General features: G+C 45.4%; 1 protein-coding gene across 1 annotated transcript; it reads right to left on the minus strand.

Annotated features, from left to right (window-relative positions):
* Positions 1–2,912: 2,912 nt before the first annotated feature.
* Positions 2,913–24,026, minus strand: LOC131288790 (cyclin G). The gene is made up of 7 exons (XM_058317966.1): positions 22,403–24,026; positions 21,607–21,988; positions 15,226–16,043; positions 6,320–6,562; positions 3,482–3,856; positions 3,172–3,392; positions 2,913–3,101 (listed from the first exon to the last, which is right to left on the minus strand). Exons 3-7 carry the CDS (start codon positions 16,021–16,023, stop codon positions 3,014–3,016), a joined length of 1,725 nt encoding a protein of 574 aa, XP_058173949.1. The 5' UTR covers positions 16,024–16,043; positions 21,607–21,988; positions 22,403–24,026; the 3' UTR covers positions 2,913–3,013.
* Between the last annotated feature and the right edge of the window lie 161 nt (positions 24,027–24,187).

Raw genomic sequence — 24,187 nt, forward strand, 5'->3', positions numbered from 1 at the left:
ATTTCGGTTTTTTTCTCTTTGCGATCATTGCGATCTTTGCAATCGATCAGTTAAGGATCAATCCTCCCAGCATACGATCTCCCCTGCGCCAGTCCCGTAATGGGAATGATGGGTTTTAAAATGCATCGAATTGCAAGTGTTAACGGTAAATGTAGTACAAAGTTACCGAAATTTGTAGTTCATTGCGGTCCTGATCCTTTTTCTACATCATTGTTGGCTTTGCTTTTCTCACGGTTTACACTGATGATTAGCTTTTCGTTTAACTGTATCTACATTTTAGTCATATTCATTTCATATCCACCATTCGCGCTGGTTTCATATTACATATCCAACGATTCTCGATTCGCTTCACCATTTACGTTGGTTTGCTTTTATCTTTTATCATGCCACACTTAGAGACAAACACACTCTTCTACGAACAACACAGCTACTACGATGGGTGAGAAAAGGGTTCTGATCAAAACACAGGAAAAGGCTCACAGGGCCAAAAATCTACTGAATACGTTTCCTGCCTACTTCGATCTGTTTGCGCGCTGGTTGTGATTCTGCAATGTAGTAAACGTTACAATATTTTAAAAGTGGCATGCACAGAACGCACAAGTTGAATGGTGAGAATTAATGCTGGCGCGCCTCGATAGAAGTATTTGCATGGTCCTTGTTTCTATGTTTTTCGGTAATTTTTTGTTTGCTGTGGCTTTCCCTTTAATTCCTATAGCAAATAGCTAATGTGTTTAATAAGTTATCATTGTTTTCTTGTTGTAGTTGTAGTAGAAGTATTGTTGGCAGCAGCTATGTTTATCGTCGTATTTTTGTTCAATTTTAAAGCTGTACTCTACCGGAATTGAAATGATTTCTCCTTTTTGCATCGAATAGAAAAAGGCTTTTGCATTTGAGAATAAATGGGAGATGGACGCGAATTTGTGTATGCTTGGGGCGCGAAGGGTAATAAATGATGGATAGTTTGAATTTTTAAACCGTTACTATGCCTGTCCTCTCGCAACGTGTGTTACGCACTTCTGGTTTTGTTTTCTCTACACACTAATAACACATTCAGTACTGGCTTTACGATAACAGTGTTCTTCTTTTAACACTCAATTTTGCTCTACTGCGGTTAGTTTTTTTCTCTCATTTTTGTTTATGTTTCTACTGCTTAATTGTCGTATTTTTTTTTCTTTCAATTGAATTGAATTCAAAATTTAGTCCAAGTAAATCAATTGAATTTTCCGTTCATCAAAAAATCAAACAAGAAAATCAATATAATTCCAAACATTTCTTCTTCGGTACATAAACACAAAAAAACATTAGCAAACATAAACAAAACTGGTTTCTCTCCACTTGCTTCCTATAACTCTTCTTTCTGGCTGTTTGCTGTAAGTGCGCCGCAGACACTTTTCCTTCTGTTGGTTCCTAGCTTCCACACTACCAACCTAGGACTAGTTGGGATGGGGGTGGCCGCTTTTTTTTTGGGCATCGCGTAATTCTCGTCGTTCCTAGAGTTCCATGCATTTCTAAGTAATCGTACGCATTTATCCTTCAACACGCTGGCAGACCCACTTTCCAGCAAAACAGCAAAACCAACTGGTGCGCCGTTTTTTCTTTTTTTTTTTTTGTATGAAAGGTGTTGCGCTGTTGGTTGTGCTGCTTTCCCTTTTGCAATCCCGGAAAGTGGTTGAACCGTAAATAGTTGTTGGTCGGTCAAAATATGCTCACACCATTAGAGGTCGGTCTGCCATATCTGATAAACCCTACACAACTTATCTGCTAGGATTTTTTTAACCGTTTTGTATATTTTGTACTTTTTTTGATTTTCCTTTTATCTTTCTTTTTTGCGTGACTTTTTTGAGAGATTTTTATGTTTTTTTTTGTGTGTGTGTACTTGTTTTTGCTCATTTTTGGACTTTTTTTTCGTATGCTTTTTCCGTGCTTCTTCCCCTTCGCGAATCAGCTTTGTTCCGTTATGTTCACACTCTTCATTATTAATTAAGACCGCCATCGAAAGTACAGGCGTTTTGTCATTTGTAACAGGGGTTCCAATATGTTTCTGCGCGTTCGTTATCGTTCCAGCTACTTTTTGAATCTTAAACCTTACGTTACTCTTCTGTGCTTCTTCTTCTTTTTCTTCTTCCTTTCTTCCACCGACACGCGCAACGACTTCCTTACATTGATGATTGATAAATCCTTAACCAACGAATTAGACTGTTATCTTTTTTCTTTTGTTTTCTCTGACTGCTCTCGTCGTCCCATTTTCTGTCACACTTCGCCTCGATACATATTTATCAAATAAGTGTTAGAAATAAGCTTTTTTACTAATAAAAAAGGGAGGAAAACAAAATAAAATTAACATTACCAATCGAAGTGCTTTTCTGCTCCGTTGATGATGATCGTCCTTTAAGCGGGGAATGGGATGTGGTGGTCCGCTGTTTCCATATGATGATGTTTACATTGCGCGAAGAGCACGGTGTCTCTCCCGTACGTGATGATGATGTACACGAAGCTGCTGGAAACCATTCCAACGAATTGTCTTTGCCATTTGCCACCGATCAATGCAATACTAGAATGCTATGTTATTATTCGCCTGCCGTCTTGCTGCCTTCCAAAAGGGAAATCAATCTCTTTTCGGTCGTTGCAAACATCAACAAAATCGGTGCTCAATAACATAGAAGTAGCAGAGTAGTGTTTTTTTGATAGATGCAGTAGGGGTAGTAGTAATATTAGCCATGCAAATATACTCGTCCTTTACGTGTCTCTTTCTCAGTCTCGATCGTTCCGTTTGCTGGGGGAATCGTACGTCCATAATATGTGATCGTCCTCTTGGCATACAAAGATTGCTGCCTCACACACACACACACGCTGGTCTCGTGTACATCGTGATGTGTGAATTTTGTATTCGTTCGAAACAACGTTCTAGGAACCCTTATGTTGTTTTTCCCATCTCCCAGCTGTAGACCGAAGGAGAAGTAATAACCCCCCGGGTTCGCGAAATCCCTCGCGATCCCGGCTCCAGAGGGGCCTCTTACTCGTCAACGAACTGTTCACAAACGGCTACGATCGGTGACGTTGGCCAATCTTCGCCGTCGTCCTCGGAGCTTACACTACCCGTTCTGTTAATGGGAAAGAGGCAAATGATAAAAACCAAAAGGAACCCATGTCGCAGCTGTGTCTATCACATACCTGAATCTAAGGTTGTTGTTCATGTGACCGTGGGCTTGGTGATGTTCGGCAATCGTTGGCAGGTAGGAGGTCAACTTGTCAGTGGGGCGCAGAACGCGCATGGTGCGGGATGAAAGTTTCCACACCAGCCTCTGCTTGTACGGCATCTTGTGCTGGCCGTTGTAGAGCGACAGAATCTTCGTCACAATGCTGTTGCTGTAGAGGAAGCTGCTGTCGGGGATCTGCGAATGGGAAAAATATATGATAATTTTCTAAGTTCAATAACAACAGACAGCAAGCAACCCTCAGTGGTATTGGTATGAACACCTACCCGACAGAATTTTTGCAGCTGAATAGCGTAGTCAACGAGATCGTGGATCTGCTGGTGTACCAGACCGTTGTCCTTGTTGGCGCTGACGTACACATCCATCTGGGTGAAGATCATCACGAGCGCGAGCTCGGACGGACGAATGCTGGCGCAGCTGGCGTCGCAGGCGAGAATCTCCAGCCGCATCTCGAGATCGGCCAGCGAGATGGCCGACTTGAAGATTTCGGACAGCCCGAGTGCGTTCGCGGCGTTCTCGAAGATGTAGTAGAACAGCCGGATGAACGAAAGGGCCGTCACCGGTGCCAGGTTCATCTGGACGCCAAGCTTGTTGGCGACGATGTCGGCCATTCGCACCAGGTCTCGCGACGTACAGCGGCACTGTGGGGAACAAAGAGAAGAAGGCATTGAAGTTAAGCGGTGTAAATTTGCCAAAAATGTAAGGAAAAACCCCTTCATTTCATTAACAATACTCTAACAAAACCCATGCCAAACCACAGTTTCGCTTTTCGAAAGATCGATAACATGGTGGGTGCATGATTTCAAGCTTTATCGAACCTAGATGCTTTTATAACCTAGAGACCATTGTCAACTAAAAGAAGCCAGAAAAGATTTATTTTAAAAGGGCTTGGCAGTGCATGAGGTTCGTCTGCGACCCCTCCACCTATCACAAACACACACCTATCCGGAAAGATGGTGTAGCCTGCAATGTATATCAACACATTATCATCCGAGGGTAAAGTGTTTACTAGCAACGATGAGAGTTTACTTTTTTATGAGAAAAAAAACCCAACAAGAAATAGAAGAGTGAGCTCCAGAGGAGTTGTATGTTTATATTGCGTGCTATCTTCGTACTTCTCCTCCTGGTAAATTTCCGACTATTTGCCTTCGAAAAATGTTTACATTAGGCCGCGCGATCTCACTTGAAACATGGTGAAGTAGATTCAGTAACGACGTCAGCATTAAAATGGAAACCGATCGTCACAAATGGGCGAGATGAGCTTGGCCGCTCGAGTGCAAACACACATACACCCGCCGAGCGAGCACATTTTGCGAGCCGTGGCGATCTTCGTCGGATCGCCACACAGCAACCGGTCACATTTTGTTGACCATAGAAAATGTTGTAGTCAATTACGAACTTCGTAGCAAATCATCAAGTGTCCCCCTCGCGGCATGTGAAACCGTGGACAGTTCTGCCGATCGGCAACAATGTGTACCACAGAGAGTAAGTGCTGGTCGAGTGGGTGGACCTTTTAAATTGAAGCTGGCGCATGTTACAGCAGCATAACCTCCCTCCTCTTCTGCATGATCGTAGCGAATTGACACACAAGTTGAATACCCGTTTAAATTAAACACAAACTACTGTTGTGTAAAGAAAGGGGAGGGAGGAAGGGATGATGGGGAAGGAGTACATTTTCAACAGAAGCATATCAAGCGCATTGCACACGCATGGTTGTTGGGTAATAACATTCAAAGTCGCAGCCAAACCGTTAGGCAACGCGTAAACAAACACCACCGATCGGTCTCTCTACGGCTCATCGAATGGTGGTGGTTGGGAGATCGAAGGATTGATAAAATGTTATGATGTCTGCACATGTGCATGAGAAGGAACAACATATTGAGCGTCGGTGCAACGACGTATAGAACTAGTCGCTAACGTCCAATCTCTTAGGACTTTCGTTCAACTCTTCATTGCCATCCGCCGATGAAACGATCGTTCTTCAAACGAACGGGAACTGTTTCTCGTACTACGTACGTTTGTGGCATCATCCGCATCGTCGCAATTGAGTACAGCGATCGAAGGGCATCAGATCGCTCACACAAGCTCTAGATGGGTGGGGAACTGACGTAAACATCTCTGGAGTAATGGCCAATACTTTCTTACTGCTGCCTGCCTGTCCTTCCATCCATACAGCAGAGTTTGGTAACTTGAGCTAGCCACCACAGCCGCCGAGAGAGCCATATGTTTTAGCATTTGAGGAATCTATTTTCCGCGGGCGTTCTGTTTCGTTGCTCATATCGAATCGATTTGAGGTTTTTGTACTGGGAACTGATGCTGTATTATTGGTGGACGGCGACATATGGTTCCCATTTGTCGCCACTTTCAAAACACAAAACGAAGCTGAGGCTGGAAGTGAAGGTCGTCATGAGCTTCTTGCATTCTTCTTCAACACACGGTGCGTGACGTATTCCTTGGTGTACCTAAAATAATATGCACCACGGAAAACGTTTCCAATAAAGTGAGACCATCATATGACGCAGCAATTTCAAAATTAAACAATATTTATTTAAAAAAAAACACATAAGTTGAACTGATTGTTGATAAATACGGGATAAATTAAAACTACGTATCGCGGTTGTTGAAACACAATCTGTTATTAGTTTACTTAGGTGGCCGCCGCTCCACAAACGCAGGACGGTATGGGATGTTGTTTTTGAGTATCGATTCCCGCGTTTACGAGGATAACACGCAATATGCTGTGTTATATGCACACAGATTACGTTCCACTCTTATTGCCATATTTGGCCATTTAATCGGCACACAGGCACGACGACCGACGGCGGGCCTTGTGTCTACCGATATGAGAGTGAGTCAACCGCGTAATACCATTCTCTTTTAGGAACAGGCTCGATGCATCACACACCATGCTACCCAACATCCAAATTCGATATGTTGCAGCGCAAAAGATGGCCCATGGAAATGGCGTCACGGTGTTTACTTCCAGTGTAATGTAAACAAGATACAGTCTCAATGCGCGTGATTAAATTCAACATTAAAGTTGTCCTTGGGAAAATTCGTTATCTTCTAGATTTTAGATTTAAAAAACCCGCACGGGAACTTACCTGTGAGATAGCAACCAAATCCTCCGTGTCGATGATCGGCATGCTCAGCTGCTGCACCGCCAGATGGAAGGAGCTGACCGAAATGCACGCCATGTGCTTCGGGCGGACCTTCATCTTGGTCAGGAAGCGATCAACCAAGTTAATGGCAGCGAACAGGACATCGTTCGGCAGCTCGTACCAAACCTTCAGGCAGCGCAGCACATGAGCGGCTCCGTCGCGGGTGCCGATCGTGATTTCGCCATTCTGGAATGAGAAACAGGACAGGGGGAAAAAAATGAGAACGGACGGCATTAGCACACGGACATATAGTTCAGAGCTTGGACATGATGGAACCGCGAGTCATTGGCCTTCCCCAAGGATGCGCGGTGCGGCGCACAGCATAAGTACATATTGTTGCTTCCACTTTGTGGCAAATCGGTATCAATCGGAGAAGAACCATACCATCACGTAAACAAAAGTGGCTTGAAAGTAGATGCGAGACCTCGAGAAAAGGCAAGACAACGTAAACCGATCGGGTGATTGCTTAATTGGCGTTAAAAAGAGACCCGGGAATAGGCAATCAAGATCGTGTTCGGGCAAAGTTTAAAATTAAATCACAGGAGTAAAGAAAGCAAACAACACAATCTCATCCAACAATCGAGGACATTCTTTTTCGCGTCGATTGCACGCAACAGAAAAAAGGCGATCCATGTTTTTATATATAAATATAAACAACAACAATCTCTTGCCCTCGACAATTGCCGAACTCAGCAGAGACGCAGCCTTCAGACATTGCCCAGAAAAATGAAAAACATGTACAGGAGATGCAAAGTTGTACAAAGAGAGTTTGAGAAACGGGCCTCTCGCCTCTATTTGGTCGCCATTGGAGAAACAACATCTACTCAGTGTGACCCGCAGATCACAACACACACCGATGGGATGGTGGATGGAGTGTTATATAAAATTGAGGTCACAAGAAACATCAATGATGCGCTGCGATGAAAATCCTATGGAAGGCACAACTGTCAACAACACTCCCCCCCCGCCCTTCCATCTTCCCAAAGGAATCCCAGCTTCCTCCTGGTACGCTTTAGCATTGGAAATCCGAAGAGAAACATCGGTGGACAATAGTGCACACGAAATCCTCCATTCGCCGAGGCGTGGGGTTGTGGGTTCGGTCAACCTTCGTTGAGATGGGTTTGAGTTTCTCTTCGCTGGGGAGGTTCAACGACTCGAGGCGAGGACGCGAGCTGGTTGGTGGGACGATGTTGGGAACGGCATACCAACAAGTTTGAGGAATTTAAAAGAGCCACAAGGTAGAGAGGGAAAGATAACACTTTTTGGAGACACACAGAGATGATGATGCTGACTGAGCATTGGAAAGCTTACATTGCATACCATGACGATTGCTTACGTAAAGGAGAAATAACTCTTTATTGCACTATGAATCAAAATCGTCCTTAAACCGACAAGAAGTGACAAGCGGTTGGGCAGAATTGTCCACGGCCCTTGTAATCAATTTAACGCTGACACCTGCTTTGAATAGCACCAGAGAAACCAGGGTCAGGCTGGCAGCAAATGTGGAACAGCGTAGAGTGTGTCACGTAGACCGACCTCAGCATAACACGTATGTGTCCATCAGCTGTGGACCGAATGTAGTGACGCACACACACACATACACACGTATGCACCATCAGGCCGTGCTGAAAATAATCAAAGGCAAATGATCGAGGAGGACTTTCTCGTTGGCAAAAACAACATCGATCTCAACAACTTCGTCCACCCCCTCCTCCTGCCCATCATCTTTGTTGTTTGTCTCATTTTGCATTGGCATGTCCCTTCCTCCCTCCCCGAGCCCACCATACCCCTCCCTGAGCAGTAGGCAGAGGGAAATGAAACATTTCAAGGCGAGAAAGGACGGCTTAAAACAGCTGCTAAAGACCACTCGGCTTAGCCGACCTTCCGTTTATACCTTCCCCCAACAACAACAACCGTCCTTCTCATCCTCCTCCTCAACGCCTACAAAATAAATCATTTATAAAATCAGTCAAGTACAACGGAAAGGATGGTTTGCGTCGAAGAAGGAAGTGCGGTGGTACCTGACCAAGCCAGTAGTGTGAGCTAAAAAAGGAACGATTCGTTAAGCACCGCACACACAAGAAGACATCGGACTTCCAAGTTTGCTCTTCACGCATGAATACATACACATGCCGCGAACTGAACCGTAAGTAAATGCAAACCAACCCACCTCCATCCTCCCTCGCCATCAAGAGGGAGGGATTGTGTATATTTTCGCATGTATGCACAACGACGTTGTTGTGTACGACCGTCGACGAAAATGAACAACGCCAGTGGGAGGCGGTGGGGATCGTAACACGATAAGACAGGCGACCAATAGAAACCACCATCATCAACTTCATACCATATGATGATGGTAGGGCTCTGTAATATTATCCAGATTAAAAACTGGTCCATTGCCTTCAGCAGCGCCAGCCGTCTGCGAATATTCCCTCAACGATAGGCAACCTAAAGCCGGTCCAACCAGTAACCGGAGCGACCGGATAAGTATGTCCTCCCCCAGGGCAAATAATGCTACCAACTACAAGTAGTAGCAGCAGTAGCCCAGGATCGAGTGGCACCCAGGCTATAGCCAGGCTCCTTGGGGATAGTTCCCTGCGGAAAAATAGGGGGTACACCGGACGGGGGGCAGGACCAGTTGTGTCGATCGAGCCAGTTGACATTGAAACCGAAAATAAATCTTGCATGCGTGACACACACAACCAACGAAGAGCGAGCGAACAACCAACCGACGGGGGTCGATGTGTGTTCCTCCTTTCCCTTGGATATCGCGCGCGTCTTGCAAACCCACGCATGGTCGCGTCGCGTCGTCGTACGTAATGAGTCTGCCGCCTCCGTCGTCCCTCGAAAGGTGTACCTTTATTATTATCGTCGATGTCGTTTCCATTGCTCGGGCAGGTTGGACTGGTGTTGCCATCGACATTTTATGGCGTCACCCTATGGCCCAGGCAGCATTCGACCAGCGCAAGACGCACACATCGACGGGCGAGAGAGTTTCTTGCCAGTCACGTACTCGCGAAAAACTGGTTCTTCCAGTTCGTCCAAAATAACAAACACAAGCCTGTTCCCGTCCCCGTCCCCTCTTTGACGCAACGAACGAATTTGCTACATGGCCTCCAAAAACCTGTTTGCTGTTTGTTTGCGGATGTCGTCCCGTTTTGTTTGTCTGTCTATTTGTAATTAGGCCAATACTAATCGGAAACGAAGAAAGAAGGATGAATTTTATCACGATCATTTCTTCCTCCTTACCTACCACAAAATGCAACGTGCATTTTATGTTTTACATTCGCTAAACCTACTTGTGCATCTCGTTACGTTAATCATTCCTGATGGGTATCGTTTCTTTGTGCATTATTTTTAATTTAAATTAACCCGCTTTGATCTTCATTATCTCCCTGACGGGGAGAGGAACAATATGACATTGTTTCCCGTTCCTCAAGCGTGCGCCACCGACCACGAACACAACCGTGCGTGACGGTCACGGATGGCGCCCCACGCACAGAAGGGATGATCGTACAATCGCCCAAAAAAAGGGAAATATCGTTGGTTTATGGAGAGTGACACCAAGCGGCGGGCACCAATGCTAAAACATGGTGTCGTTCTCTCCTTGTTTATGTTACCCTTTTCAAATGAAAACGACTATCATCCCCCACAGCGTTTCACCCACTTCCGTTGTGTGCCCGAATGGGTAAAACGATGGCGCGTTGAAGCGTGGAGATTATATTCAACAAACTAGCAAAACTCAAACTGGAACATGTGTTGGGTTGGTTCGACTTGTGCTGATTCGACTCAATTCGATTGTGTTTCTAAAACATAAAAAAGGAATCACAAACGCGCTTAAGGTGCTTTTCTATTTGGCGATAATCTGTAGCCTTAGATTTTCGCTTTATTAGCATGTTAATTTTATCGTCCAGACCCAACCCCGACATTCGCTTCCAACGCTTGGGCAGAACGAGAATCAAACGATCGAACGGTACTTGAAAACTAGCGGCAAAAGAACCGTGCTCTGCCTAACGCCTGCGTGTTATTAGAGAAAAGAATAACCACCCTTAACAGTAGCAACATGTGGAAGCAATTATCTTACGCTAGCTACAGTACCTCGAAGAGTCGAGAGTAGTAGTAGATTTAACACTGGGCTTCTTCTAGGCCTTCCCAGTAGAAAGTCAGCACCGTCTTTATTCTCCGCTCGAAATGTTCCTTCCCTCGAGCAGGAAGCGGTGCTGCTGCTAGAGCATACATCTATTCGAATTTTATGCCTCCCTTCCGGGCGCGCGAGTCCGCCGCGGGCCCACCCGATGAATCCCATTCTTTTTCCGCACCAGTGACGAAGTGACGAACGTTGGCACCGTTGGAACGTCGCCGACGGAACACAATGTGGAGTAGTAATGTGGCGTTCTGTATATCTGCACTGACTAACATGACGCACAACACCATTGTATTCTGTTGGGTGTAAAGCGGGGCGCAACGGGGCTCTTTTTTTGTCTAACAATCGGGAGCGACACAGGAAGTGCGCCCCTGGTAGAAGAACAAACCCTTCAGTGTATCTGGAGATCGAGAACAACGATGGATAGTTAGAAATAGACAGAACAAAAAAAAACATTTGCACAACAACCTTTCCCGGCGCTTGCTGCCATTTGAACCCAGAAGAGGTTGGGTCATAAGGAAAGGCCAGATTCGGTGGGTGGAAAAAAATGTAGAAAAGAACTCAACAGAATTGAAGGCAGAGATATTTCATTCATTTGTGCTCTTGAGAGTGATAAGAAGTATGTTGTTTACACGTTTATCCCCTCTTGCTGTGTAGACAAACAAGTCGAGCCTAAGCACTGGTAGCATTTAATGGTCGCTTACAGAATGCCCAACCATTGACGCTAATTACAACAAGCTGCTGACCAACTCGTCGTAATCATCCTCTTTAGCGGTCTACTTATACTTGCACTAACCCTCCCCTCACCGCAAGGTACACGAATCAAACATGCAACTATCGAACGCACGCAAGAAACGTGTACATCCGTGAGAGCGCTTCTGGTGGCCACTTTGAAGCTATTGATCGAAAGTGCAACAGCCTCGGAAAACCTTCCTTCTTACGAGATTCTTTCCGGTCTTGACATAAGCCCGGCTCTACCCGCTGTATGATTACACACGGACTGGACAAGAAAAGCTGGACAACACAACAAAAGCCACTATCAACGGGCTTCTTCGCGATACTAACAATTATCTCCGCATACGAAACACCATCTTCAAGCGAGCAAAAATGCCGCAGTGCCATGTCGTCTGGAGCGGGTTTTGTACGCAAATGGTCTTGTCACATATGGTACTTATCGTCGTACCAGCACCGTATCTTGCGCTCCTCCTATCGATTTAATGATAAGGGAGGCTTCTAGTCTGGAACCGTTTGAAACCGGGGAGTGAAGAAAAGATGACACAAAATATTGCACCCTCCTCCGCTCTAAGGTTTATTTTCCTGTTTTCATTTTTCGTTACCTTTTCCCGGTCGATAACCTCACAATATTTTTTTTTTATTTTTCGGTTTAATTTCACCGTGATAAGGTTAAAAACGAAATCGTCATGCTGATAGCACCAAACAGCGGATTGTTTTTCCGTCTGCAATTGGAGTGGAACAACGTTGATGACGATGACGTCGACGGCGGGTTTCAATCTGCAAAAAAGCGCAATGAAAACAAAAACCGTAGGTACTTCTTTGTATTCATTCCATTCGTTCCAAATCTTCACCAGAAGAGGTTGGCAAAATGTGCTGAACAAACAATTCACTAGGAATAATCGGGCCTGATTTCGCGTCTTGTACAACACCCGAAGAAGCGAGCCTGATAAGGAAATAGATCTCTCCTTCGGGCACCACACCCTTCGTTTGGTTGTTTCTTCTGTTCGCCCGTTATCAGCATGCCAAATATTGACAGACAGACGGACACTGAAGACACTTTGCTTCCTGCCTTCCCCGCCCTACCGTGGAGTCTACACCAAATCATTCGTACGTCAATATGCTTCTCCCTCCGGTTACCATTGTATGGTGATATTTATTGCAAATGGTAAACGGTTCATTATCGACTCGAGACCATTCGATTCGGACTGTCGAGTTAAGTGTGCAGTGGACGAAGGCTTGGGGGTTGTTGGTTCGCCGATGCTAAGCCTACCTATTGATCTAACACCCGGTGACGACCCGGGACCGGCTAAACACCTGATGTTTAAATATAGAGCGCCCGGCTAAAGTGTTGAAGGGCTGCTTACCTATCCACCCTGTATAGAGTTCGGCTCGCCAAACCAAACGCTAACTTATACCTAACACTCCCTCCTTCTCCAGCTGGTCATCAACAACAACAAATCCTATTATTTTGCAGAGGACAACCGTAGAGGACGCCACAACAGAGGGAGGCCCGTTCGTGATGAGGCTCTTAGAAAACACCAACATGCACAACGGCAAAGTCACGCCAAATGCGGCGGCCACCACCGACGATGACGATGATGGTGATAACGAAGCAATATAACCTACTCCGGAGTGGGACGTTGGTGGGGTGATGTTAGATTATCTCCACCACCATGAGCTCAATCGATAAACGCATAAACAATTCGGAGTGGACAACAAAGAGCAGAGTTCGGTCATGCCAAGGGTAGGGCCTTTTGGACCTTCGTCCATCCGACAAACAACAGCTGATGGCTTAGATGCCTTAAGAACAACATTTTATAAGAATCATTCCACCATTTATTATGATCATTTCTCATGAATCCTTCTTTTTGTAGGGTGACGATTCTTGTGGCACAAATAAAATTTTACATTTCAGCAAGAACAAAACGAATCAATCAAAAATCTCGATTTCGATTCAGACTAAACGGTGAAGCGATTAGTCGTTTAGTCGAAAAAAGAAAAATCCTACAAGCTCTAAAAATAAGTGACTACGTGATCGCGGACTGTCACGGACACACACACACACCCTTGGGGAGCAGTTGGGACATGCAAAAAAAAATAAAAAATAAAGAAACCAACTGACATAGCAAGCCGATTCGCTTCAACATACTTCGTCGTTTATGCTTCTTTTCGGTGTAGACAAAATTCGTGGTGTGGTGGTGTTCACGCTGTCCGTGTCTGGTCGATTAAAGAAGAGCCCATTTGCCATAAAACAGGTTTCAGAGGGAGGGAAGTAACGCCGAAAGAACGTATCATAAAAAAGGGAAGAAGATAGGAAACAAGTTTAGTCTCCAGATTATTCGGCAAAATGAGTCAAGAAGGGGACCATCCAGTGTGAAACGGAAATTTGTGCAGCGAAACCTTGTAAGTTTTACCAAAAAATGCTACTGGATGCATTTCCTGGGGCGGGATTTTTGTGACCCAGGAAACTAAACAACGTTGGTAGAAGCCGAACAAGTGACCAAGAGCATCGCTGGTTTACTGGTGTATTCTGATGTGTGTAGCTTCATGCAAGCTATTTTGGCAACATGACGCAGAGAATATTTCCCGAAAGATCGGAATCTATTTTGATCGAACTCAACGAACAAAACAGGAACATGTCCATTTTTTCTCTGCCTTGGGTAACACACACCTGGACAGTGTTAGTCTCTTCCCTTTTTTTTTTGATCGATCATGATGGAGTAGCTGGTGTCACAATATTGATTATCCAAAAGGGATTGATGATTATTTACATATTTGTGTCCCTCATTATCGACTAAATTATGGCCAGCAGAAATAGGATTGCCACCTATGAAATAATCACAAAAGCAAATATTACATTATCGTCTTACGTTCCTAACCACGCAGAACAAACCACAATCCTTATCGGTCACGTATTCATGATCAATCTGATTAAGAACGGAAACCGCAATCGTGCGCTACCATTTAGATAGCGGAGATAAAATGAAGTATGTAAGCAACTATTTTCATCATAATTCAAAAATGTTAAAACGGATTTCAATTCCATGGAACATTTCATGCTTGCCACTGGAAAATTTTATGCCACAATCGTCAGCTGATTGACGGCAATTGGCGCGCTCTCTCTCACTCTCTTTGCTTTATTGGCATTGTCGAGAAAAAGTAAGTCACGTGAGGCAAAGCAACAGCAGACAACGCCACACGTGGAAAACAAAACCTCCCAGCTGCAGTAAAACTAAACCGAAGAACACGTGTTCGAGAGAGTGTGAAGAAGTGTTTGAATGCACCAAATAATTGTTTTACCTTGTGGCCGAAACCATCTCAACCACACACATATTGAACCCTCGTCTCGCCCGGGTATAATCGGCTTCAACTTTCGTTTTTCTGCTTCTCTTGTGGCATTCCAACATTTTTCACATCACCACGAAGGAAAGGGGCAAGCAACGGTTTCGTGTAAAAATGTGTAACACCGTCTGGGTCGCGGTCCGTGGAGTACGTGAGATATGCGCAACATGATGTACACGCTTGCCACCATCAATCAGCATATTTGCAAAAGTAAAGTTCAACAATTTCGTTTAACACCATCTTGCTTGGATTTGAAATGGAAAGTGTGTTTGAACTTGTACCGATGCTTATGATTGTCCAACACCAAAAGGAAATACTAGAATACATTGCTTAGGAATCTTGCCCGAATGCTTTCGAGCGAACTTTTTGACCGCTCTTGCTACAGTTTTGTCGGTTTTAGAGTTTCTAGTCCGTAAACGGCTATCTTTTAGTATATTTGTTGACTATCGTTTGGTTTTTGGATGCGCCTCTCCAACATTCCGTTAGTTTGGTGTAAAGCAGAAAAGATCCTTTCGGAATTCTTTGCAACGGGTTGGATTCTAGTGATAAAGGAGGCCTGTTCACGGCGTCTGAATTCTTGTTCTGAAAAAGAAAACTTAATCTACAAAAGATGTATGGAACTACTTACGATTGATTGTTGCGGCAGGTAAAGGTTCGGTTGGTACTTCGGTTCCAGTGCGAGCAGCTCGCTCAGCTTGGCCATCATCTGCTCGAACGACATGGCCGGCTGGGGCGGCGGCGTTGCTCCGGCGCCGTTGCTGCCACCGTGCGCCGATGCTGGCGATGAGGGTGGTGATGATGATGCGGGATGGTGGTGGTGTGGGTGGTGGTGAGTTGGTGACTGTTGTGGTGAGGTGTACCTAGCCGCTGCCGCTGCCCCGGCAGCTCCAGCTAGGTCTTGGCCATCGTCATGATTGGCGCCCGTGCCACCGACCGCGGCGGCCGTATCCATCATCATCAGGTGTTGGTGGTGGTAATTTTGCTGCTGCTGCTGCTGTTGCTGCTGCGGCTGATAATGATAGTAACCAGCGGCGTTGTTGTTGCTGCTGCAGCTGCTGTTGCTTCCACCGCCTCCTGGCGACGAATGGGCACTGTTGTTGTTGTTGTGGTTGTAGCCGCTGCGGTTCCCGGTGGCGACGTCTAGTGGCGCCAACAGAACTCCATCAGCAGCATCCGGTGTCCCAAGCCGGCCCTCCTCTGATGACATCCGCTGATCGTGATGCATCGCCCGGTCGGAGCCATGAACGGTCGTCGATGGGCTCATCCGCATCATTGGCCGGTGGTCGTCCCCGCAGTCGTCCTCCATCATCATCATCATGCCGCAGGAGGAGGAGGAGCTGGGTAGACCGTGGCCGCCGATGCCGATGGGCTGCTGGTCGATGTTGTTCATGCTATCGACAGAGTAGCAGCGCACAGGGACAGACATACTGAGGGCTGGCCTAGTACCTATTGGTTTTAGTATCGTTTTCGTTTGCAAAACAGCGCGTCCGAATTCGGCCGAACGGATGGTTTGGTTCAGCAAATTCGTATGTAATGACGCCCCGCAAATTCAACGGGATACGATTTTTTTTTTGTTTAAGGAAGGAAAACAAGAACAAGAGATTCGTTTGTCGTAGAAAATGTTTTTTTCGTTTTAGGATTGAACTTTTCTTAAACTCTGATTTTTCTTGCTCTTGTACGTATGCTGATACACCCACGCAATAACGGTCAGCGGACACACACAACCGTAGGTCGAACCTGGCGCCTGTGTTTGCCCGTTTGTTGAGTTATTGCGAACGTGCACGATATTGCAAAACGATTCCGCTAGGTACTGGTATGAACGGCAGTTAGTGATGCTGTTTTCTGCCCAGTAGGGTAAGCTATCCTTTGCAGGACTGCAGTTACTACTGGTGCGCGCGCAAGCACTAACTTTCTGAAATGTGACACTCAGAATAACCCTCGCCTCTGGGTGGGTCGCGCTTAGGAAGCTTGCTTGTTATTCAACAGATCGATTCTTCAAAAAGCCAACAGTAGAAGTGCAGTTGCGGCCGTACGAACACAATCGGAAGAAGAGGAGTTACCCACTTCGGTTCCTTCTTTGCGATGGGAGTATACACCAGTTATACCCTTTCTCGCTAGAGCGGGCAAACTTTAATACTCTTGTTAACGTACGTGAAAATGTGGACGACACTTCCTTGGTACCGCCTTGCACTGGGCCAGAATCGTGTGTCGAAATGCGACGGGGTACGATTTTTCAACCGAACACTCGTGCGCCTTTCTACTTGCAAGCTTTGCCTCACCTCGAGAGGAACTTCTTTATATTTAGTTGATTATTTATACGCTTTTGTCCTTTTTTACGATCCTTCCTTCGTACACAACGGTCAATTAGATCTGGTTCACTTTTTTAGTACCCTCTGGGGCACGTTCGTCACGCAGCAAATACGCACGATTTTTCTTCCAGCACGTGCAAGCGAACGTTCTGCGATCACGTGCGCTTGGTTCAACACAAGGATCCGTCGTTTTCGAAGCACGGGGAGGTTTCGCGCGTCGCTGGGACAGAGTGTGCGTTTGGATTGAACGTAATCGATCTAGAAGACCTTCGTACGATTTTTATGGTTAGCCTTCGCTTTACACACAGGTTCGGATTCGCTGAGCCGTTACCTTCCACTCGGGGGGTCTGGATAGTCTCTCAACCGTTTCCTTGAAGAGGGTGTTTGAATTCACTTTGTTTTTTCTTTAACAGAAGATTGTGCTTCTTTTGATCCAATGAAACCAAAACTGATCACACAAATAGGAAAGAATATATACTACTGCTTCCGAGCAAACTTTAGCAAGGAACCGCACGGTGTGAACACCCAGTACTCGAAAATGGTATGAGAAACCAGAGCAAACCGGAGCGTATAAGACGACGTAGGTCAGCACGAACCAAGGATACGAGGCTAGAAACTGTCTGTGTCTGTCTGTTTCAAACCCTGTTTGTTTGTATATCTTAGCTTCTCTCTTTCTCGTGAAGCTCTTCTTTCCGTGTCTTTTTACTTCCGTTCCGACACTTACATTTATAATCTGGAAAATTTGGATGTAAATGGTTAACGCATGTTGCTGGAAAAACCAATGGAATAATCATGGGATGGAAGGGAGATAACAACAGTCTAAACACGCCGAGGGCTACTGGAAGGTAACATAGATATGGACAGGTATAGGGTTGGTTACGGGGCAGGACAGGATAAGTTTGGGAAAGGAATGCAGGGGTATAATACAGTTCACGTGGGCGTGGAGAATGTGGTCTTCTAATGCGCGAGGGCGTGTGTTGTCCGTTTTTAGTGCACGACGACGACGACGACGACGTCGTCGCCTTAGGCAAATCGTTAAGGGCATTTTATGTCCGAACAGGGTCAGACTGGCGCGGAATGCAACTTCCTAATGATGATTCATTAGCACGAGAATGTCATAAACGGAAAGCACACGCACAAGCATAAGAAAGGCACAACTGGACAAAACCTGAATAAATATATTTCCATATTACAAAGATGATTTAAATGTGAAGCTTTGTGTATTCAATAATGAAGTTTGAATGGAATACACAATCGTTTATGAAAAGGTTTTAAAATATTCTTTGGACCAAAAAGTGAGTTTAATGTGAAGCAGAAATTGTGTATTGCGAATCCTTTTTGAACGTACCAAACAAGTGGCGCAACACCCTTGGCCGATTGGGCTCGCAGATGACCTAGTTCAATGATCACGCGCATCATCGCCTTCCCGTTGTAAATACCGTTAAGAATCGTTCGCCGCAAACGGACGATCATCGTATGATCATCTCTCGGGGTATCACAGCAACAAGAAAAAAAAACCCGGATGCACAGCAAAGATGAGCCGACCGCTCAAAACAACCTCAAACCGTGTGAATCGATGTAGCGACCTCCACAAACAACATGATTAGCCAATAATCAGCATGAAAACCAAACACAAGGAAGGGGAGTGGCACATTGAGATGTCGTCTGGGTGGTGTTCCACCAAATCGTGACCATGTAAATGTAGGATGTATTTTAAATCCTCTACACTAACACCCGACATTAGCTGATAATCAGTATCAGTCGATCGTACAGTGTATGTGCGTTTACGTAAAAACTTTCATTTTCATGTGCAACGCGAAACTATCCAAATCGAACCCAAGAGGTGTCGCCATGTGTCCGTACACGAGACTGGACCTATGGAAGACATTTGAGGAATCACGTTGCGCGCTCTATCAGATGACATTAAAAGGTTCGCACATGAGTTGCAGTGCGCACGGTGGCCCTTTTCCGGTTCTCCATCTGCCCTTTTGGGCAGTGTCTTGTTCACGTGCGTTCATTATGCCGCTCGGATTAGGACACCGTAAAAGCGGATGCCAACCTAGTTGAAACCAGGGAAAAAGAGAGAGTCGGCGTGGTGATGGCAAGGTTCGTGATAAGTGTCCATGAGAAAGGATGATGTGTGCGTGGTTCCTCCATGGTAAGGTTTGTTCGGCACGCAGTATAGTAGGGGTTGCCAGTTGTTGTATGCATTAGCCTTTATCAGCACGAGCTTAGGGGCAGGATGGTAAACGGAACCAGCTAACGAACGCGTGCCATCACGATTCTACTGAAAAGTGATAATAGCCAAGTCCCATACTTGATGCGTGTTATACAGGTAGGGAAACAAGTCTTTCCATGAAACGCGGAACATGCATCAGCGGCCATGAACTAATTAGTCATGAGGTTGGGGAGTCGATTTCAGACTTCGTCGTCACATATATTTATCACAAGTGGTGAATCAACGAAACCCCGGCCGAAGGTTACTAACTAATAAAACCGATTCAACACTTCAGGCAGCGGAAAAAGTCGCAAAAGAAAGACGATGCTTATGCTATGGCCGTTCTAATCAGTGCTGCAGCAAGCAAGTACGATTTGGGTCCCCCTAATAAAAGTGATTGATTACCATATACCCGCAACAAGCAGTTCACTTCTGGTCGGTCAAGGGAACAAAAAAAAAAAGCGCCTCCATCAAACTGAAAACGTAAACCGTGCCCAGTGGCAATTGTACGCTGGTTGGTTGGTGATCCAAATCGGTCGCGGAACGCGGACACACGACGACGTTAGCGACATCTGACCCGACCAACGCGCGCTTTGTTTATTTGCGTCAAGTGGCGACACTGCTGGACATTTACTCCCTTCTTTCCTACACTCCTACACGTTCTCTTCAGTCAGCTTCAGGCCATACTACTCGTTTCCATTGCAGGGTTTTGTGTTGTCCCTCGTAACAGTCGTCGTACGTTACAGCCTGCTTTGCTTGCTCTCCCATAGAAAACTCTGGAAAACATCAACCCCGCCGTCGTTGCCTCTGCGCGACTCTCGATCATCGAAGTAAGCGTAGAAAATGCAACCTGCTACACACACACAAAACAGCGCGCAGCAGCAGTAGCTCTTTGCTCGGTACATTACATTTTCAGTGCCATGAAACACTAGATCTTCATTTTCGCTCCGCTTGGTTCCATCAACATCGCCAGGATTATGTTGTGTTGTGTATGTCGGACGTCTGTGTCTGTGTCGTGCCTTTTGTTTCTCGCGCATACACTCCACTTATGCAAAATCGATCGGATGGCAGTGTTGTTGTGTTGGGTCTTCGCGCTTCTCCACCCCAACAGCGCCATTGTATGTAAATTTATTCCCGATTTTCCCTTCGATCGTATTCAGCTCGCTGGGTCACACAACAGGGGGCGGAACACGGACGAGCTGGTGTTACAAATATAGCAGTGGGACGACGACTGAAAAGTAGGCACGCAAAGTACATAAATTAAGGTGATAATACAGGGCCCCAAACACTAGCAATAACAATTGCTAACGATGAACAAAAATCAGCTGACCTAAAATAAATTGAATATCGTCGATTTCTATTTCTAAACTTGCTATTTTCTGTTGTTGTTTCACAGTTTCGCATATAAGAAACATATACCTATTTTCCTTTCATTACTGAGGTAGTATCAATTGTTTCATTGGTTACGGAGCATAATTTGCAGTACAACTCAGCATCCATCTAGCTCCGTTCCATCCCCCAACATCCCTTTGCTGAGGATATTCGAATTCATGCTGAAACAGATGATTTTGCTTCACATATCCATCCAATTACCTACCAACCACCCCCGTTCCAATTCAACCAACCTTACTCACACAGCTCCAACGGTTGGGGCAGCAACATATACCAGCTGGGGGGTTTATGGTACAGCAGGAATTGCGATTGCGGACGAACGTCCGCGGTGTTGGTGTGATGATGATGCGCGGCAGGCGATTTCATTTAATGTTTTTTATGTTGCTTTTTCCCGTTTTTACCTAGCAACTACAAAATCGCCTCAGCTACTGCTCTTTGTCTGTCTTATTGACGTTAGTCAACTGCTTCGCGGTGGAAGATGGGGCACCTTGGCAAGAAGAAACCCACATAAGAGGCTGACGAAATTTCACGTTTAATCCTGTCCGTTCGGGAATGGTCCCGTGGATGATGCTTATGGATCTTATCCCGCGAATGATCGCGAAACTTTTCACTTAATCTAGGAAAACTTTTTGTACAGTTTTCAAAGCTAACACACTGCTTCATCGTGTTTGCACAATCTTTTAACGTCTGGTTCGTTTCAAGAGGTGATTCAGAAAAAAAAAACCCGCTTCTGCGATTATATTTCAAAATCGCTTTGCTTCTCGAATGTTCGGAAAACCCACTTCCAAGTTTCACCCCTTAGATGAAATGCATTTCCACAACATTTGCCCTCAAAAAAATCCGCGTCAATATCGACCCTTGCCCCTTCCTCCACTTCCCGACCCGAAGGATTTTCACAATACACACTTCAGACTTCACTTGTAAAAAAAATTCAAGATGGCTGCCCCCGAACCATGCCTGCCAGGCATGTGACAGCCTGGGGCTATGCGAATTTTCACGCGTTCACGATGCACTTTCACGTTTTGAGCACGTACGAGAGCAAGAGGTTGCAGATTGCAGTTAGGTAGGTGATGAAAAATGGTTAACTTACCCGGATGCTTCCGTGATTGTGGCTCACTTTTGTTTCACCCCAGTGTCCAGCAAAAAAGAACTATTCAATTCGGTGTTAGATTCTACAATGACGAACTTGTGGAGACTTCGTCGTGACGAACCTCGGTCAGGCACGCACACCGACGCAACCAGCGTACTGACGTTTCGCGAAACTCTCCACAGCTAGCGACTGCGTTGTGTGCGTGACGGGGATGATCAGGCGTTGCTTTTAATAGTTGACAATTTTCATATTTAGAAATCGTCGTTTTAATATGTTGCGTCAGATGAGTTGAATATTTCGCTTGTCCTCCGTTGCAGAATCCGTTGAAAATGCGCAACGCGCCAACGCAGTGTCAGGTGTAGATGAACTAATGTTAACGTTTCTAGTGTAGAAGCGCAGGAATAAAGATAAAAAAAATGTAAAATTAACCAACAAATAAACTACAAAATTAACCATTTGGTCGAAGATACATATCATCCTTGTTGATCGCGGAACGCTTGCGTCCCTGAACGAGTGCAAGGAACGTACGTGCGCCTGGCTTCACATAGGAAATTGCCTTCAATATTCAATGTCAGCTGGTGGCCTCGTACGGATGGCCTGTTTCCTTTCCATTGCATCACCTCTTTCTTATTTTGCACACTCCCTTCCCCAAGATTGTTTCCCTCCAAGGGAGGGATGATGAGTAACGTTTAACATAAGTTATTATGTCTCTATCATGCATTAAACCTCTGTGATGTGTATTTCATTTAACATCCACCCTTCAACTGACCTGACCCCACACTTCTATTGCACTCACCTTTGGAATTATTGTGACGGAGATTGCGGAGTTGTGTTACAGAAATGCAAACAAATCCTCCATAGCGTTGACTTGAACTCTTAGTGATGAAATATTACACCTTGCTTGCACACTACGAGTCCGCTCGATCGAAATAGTGTTCAAGCCCGATCACTCTTAATGTAATCGTAGTAAAAACAGATATACTTTTATATGCACATACACGCGACGTTAAAATAATTTAAAATATACACCTTGCTGACTACATAAAACTGGCAAATAAGTTACACTATCGCATATCGCCGTCAGTCGTCGGGCGCTCTTGTGTTTCCTTGTTGTGGCCGTTGTAGCTTTTGTCACACTTTTCCCTCATTCGAGGCCTGGGGAATGCACTTAAAACGGGCAGACGCGCGCATATATCACAGATGATGTTTGTTGTTTCGTTGGTCCGAGGGTCTCCTATATTATCAGCTTTCACCTACGCGGACCATCTTCAATCTTGCTCTGCGATGTCGTTTTGGAAACGGAGCTCCAAGCTTTTGCTTATACTGCTGCTCCTCTGTAGCTCATGTCCGTTCGTCTTGCGCGCTCGACTGTATGTCGTGCCCTTTGTTTGGCTCTGACAACGGTCCGCTGTTTGTTTTACTCAGCTTTCTCTGTCCCACCGACAATCGCTTGGTCTCGCTTTCTCTCCCAGCGAGATATGGTGCTCGCGTTTGTTGGTATTGGAGAGCTACAGCTGACAGTGAGCACAATGTTTGTGCGTCCCAGAGAAGGCGTCAGTGTGCGTGAGTATGGCAAAAGAGGATCCTTTTTCCGTAGGAAGGAGGAATAGATGATGCTTGACTAGCCTTCTCAGATATCCAGGTTGCTTTCCTCGGGATAATTGTATGCACAATGCTTCTACCGCTGGGTCATAGCAACCCTTGACAACACACACTGTACGCTGTTTCCAACGCCAAATTATGCGTCACTTTTTGACCTTGTTCAAGCTCGAAATCCGTTATGAGTCGGTGCGACGCGCAGCTCAAGTTTTGTGATGCTTTCGAAGAGATGAAATTCACAATACTCCTACCATACAACTGGGCGCAGGAACGAGCAGCAGCTTGTCTTGATTACACAAAACAAAACGCTTCTTCTATTTCATCATCACGCCAAGCGTACCTTTACTGTGGACGCTGGTCTGTTGATGCTTTCACGATTGTATACGCGCTCTGCTCGGGGATCTGCTTTTCATACCCGAATTAAATTTTATCACAGCTCAGCCGAAGGAAAGACGTCGTATTTAGGCTAACGAATATTGAACCGTTGCTTTTTTAAAAATATTGCACTAGAAGAAAAACTCTTCAAACTGCAGCTGATGTTGGTTATGCCATTGAACGATGCTCGAATTTCCGGATGACGATGCTAGGGGTCTTCTTCTAATATCCTCTTGGCGTGAGGACCGACCAGTCCGCCAGCGCAGTTCGCTGCACTGCTTTCACTCCATAATGTGCCTACTTCTTTTTTCACCACCGTGAAAACTACACGAACATGATAGAAAATGCTCTAGGATGGTGTTGTATGATGAGTTGGTTAAATTTAAGGTACAAAGTTGCTGTATCTCCTTCTTCGACAAAAGGACATACACCAGGCGTCGTGCAGGCCTTCGCCTCTGACAAAAGTCAAACAAAGAATGCTGAATTATGCTTGCGGCGATGCCTCGCGTCGCTATGTTGATGGTACAAAGGTGTAGTTGTTGAAAATGCGATTTGAACGCACAGCTGTGTGCGTGTGATGCATGTGGGGACTTATGAATTTTGATTT

Source organism: Anopheles ziemanni, chromosome 3, assembly GCF_943734765.1.
Source record: "Anopheles ziemanni chromosome 3, idAnoZiCoDA_A2_x.2, whole genome shotgun sequence".
Classification (NCBI taxonomy): domain Eukaryota; kingdom Metazoa; phylum Arthropoda; class Insecta; order Diptera; family Culicidae; genus Anopheles; species Anopheles ziemanni.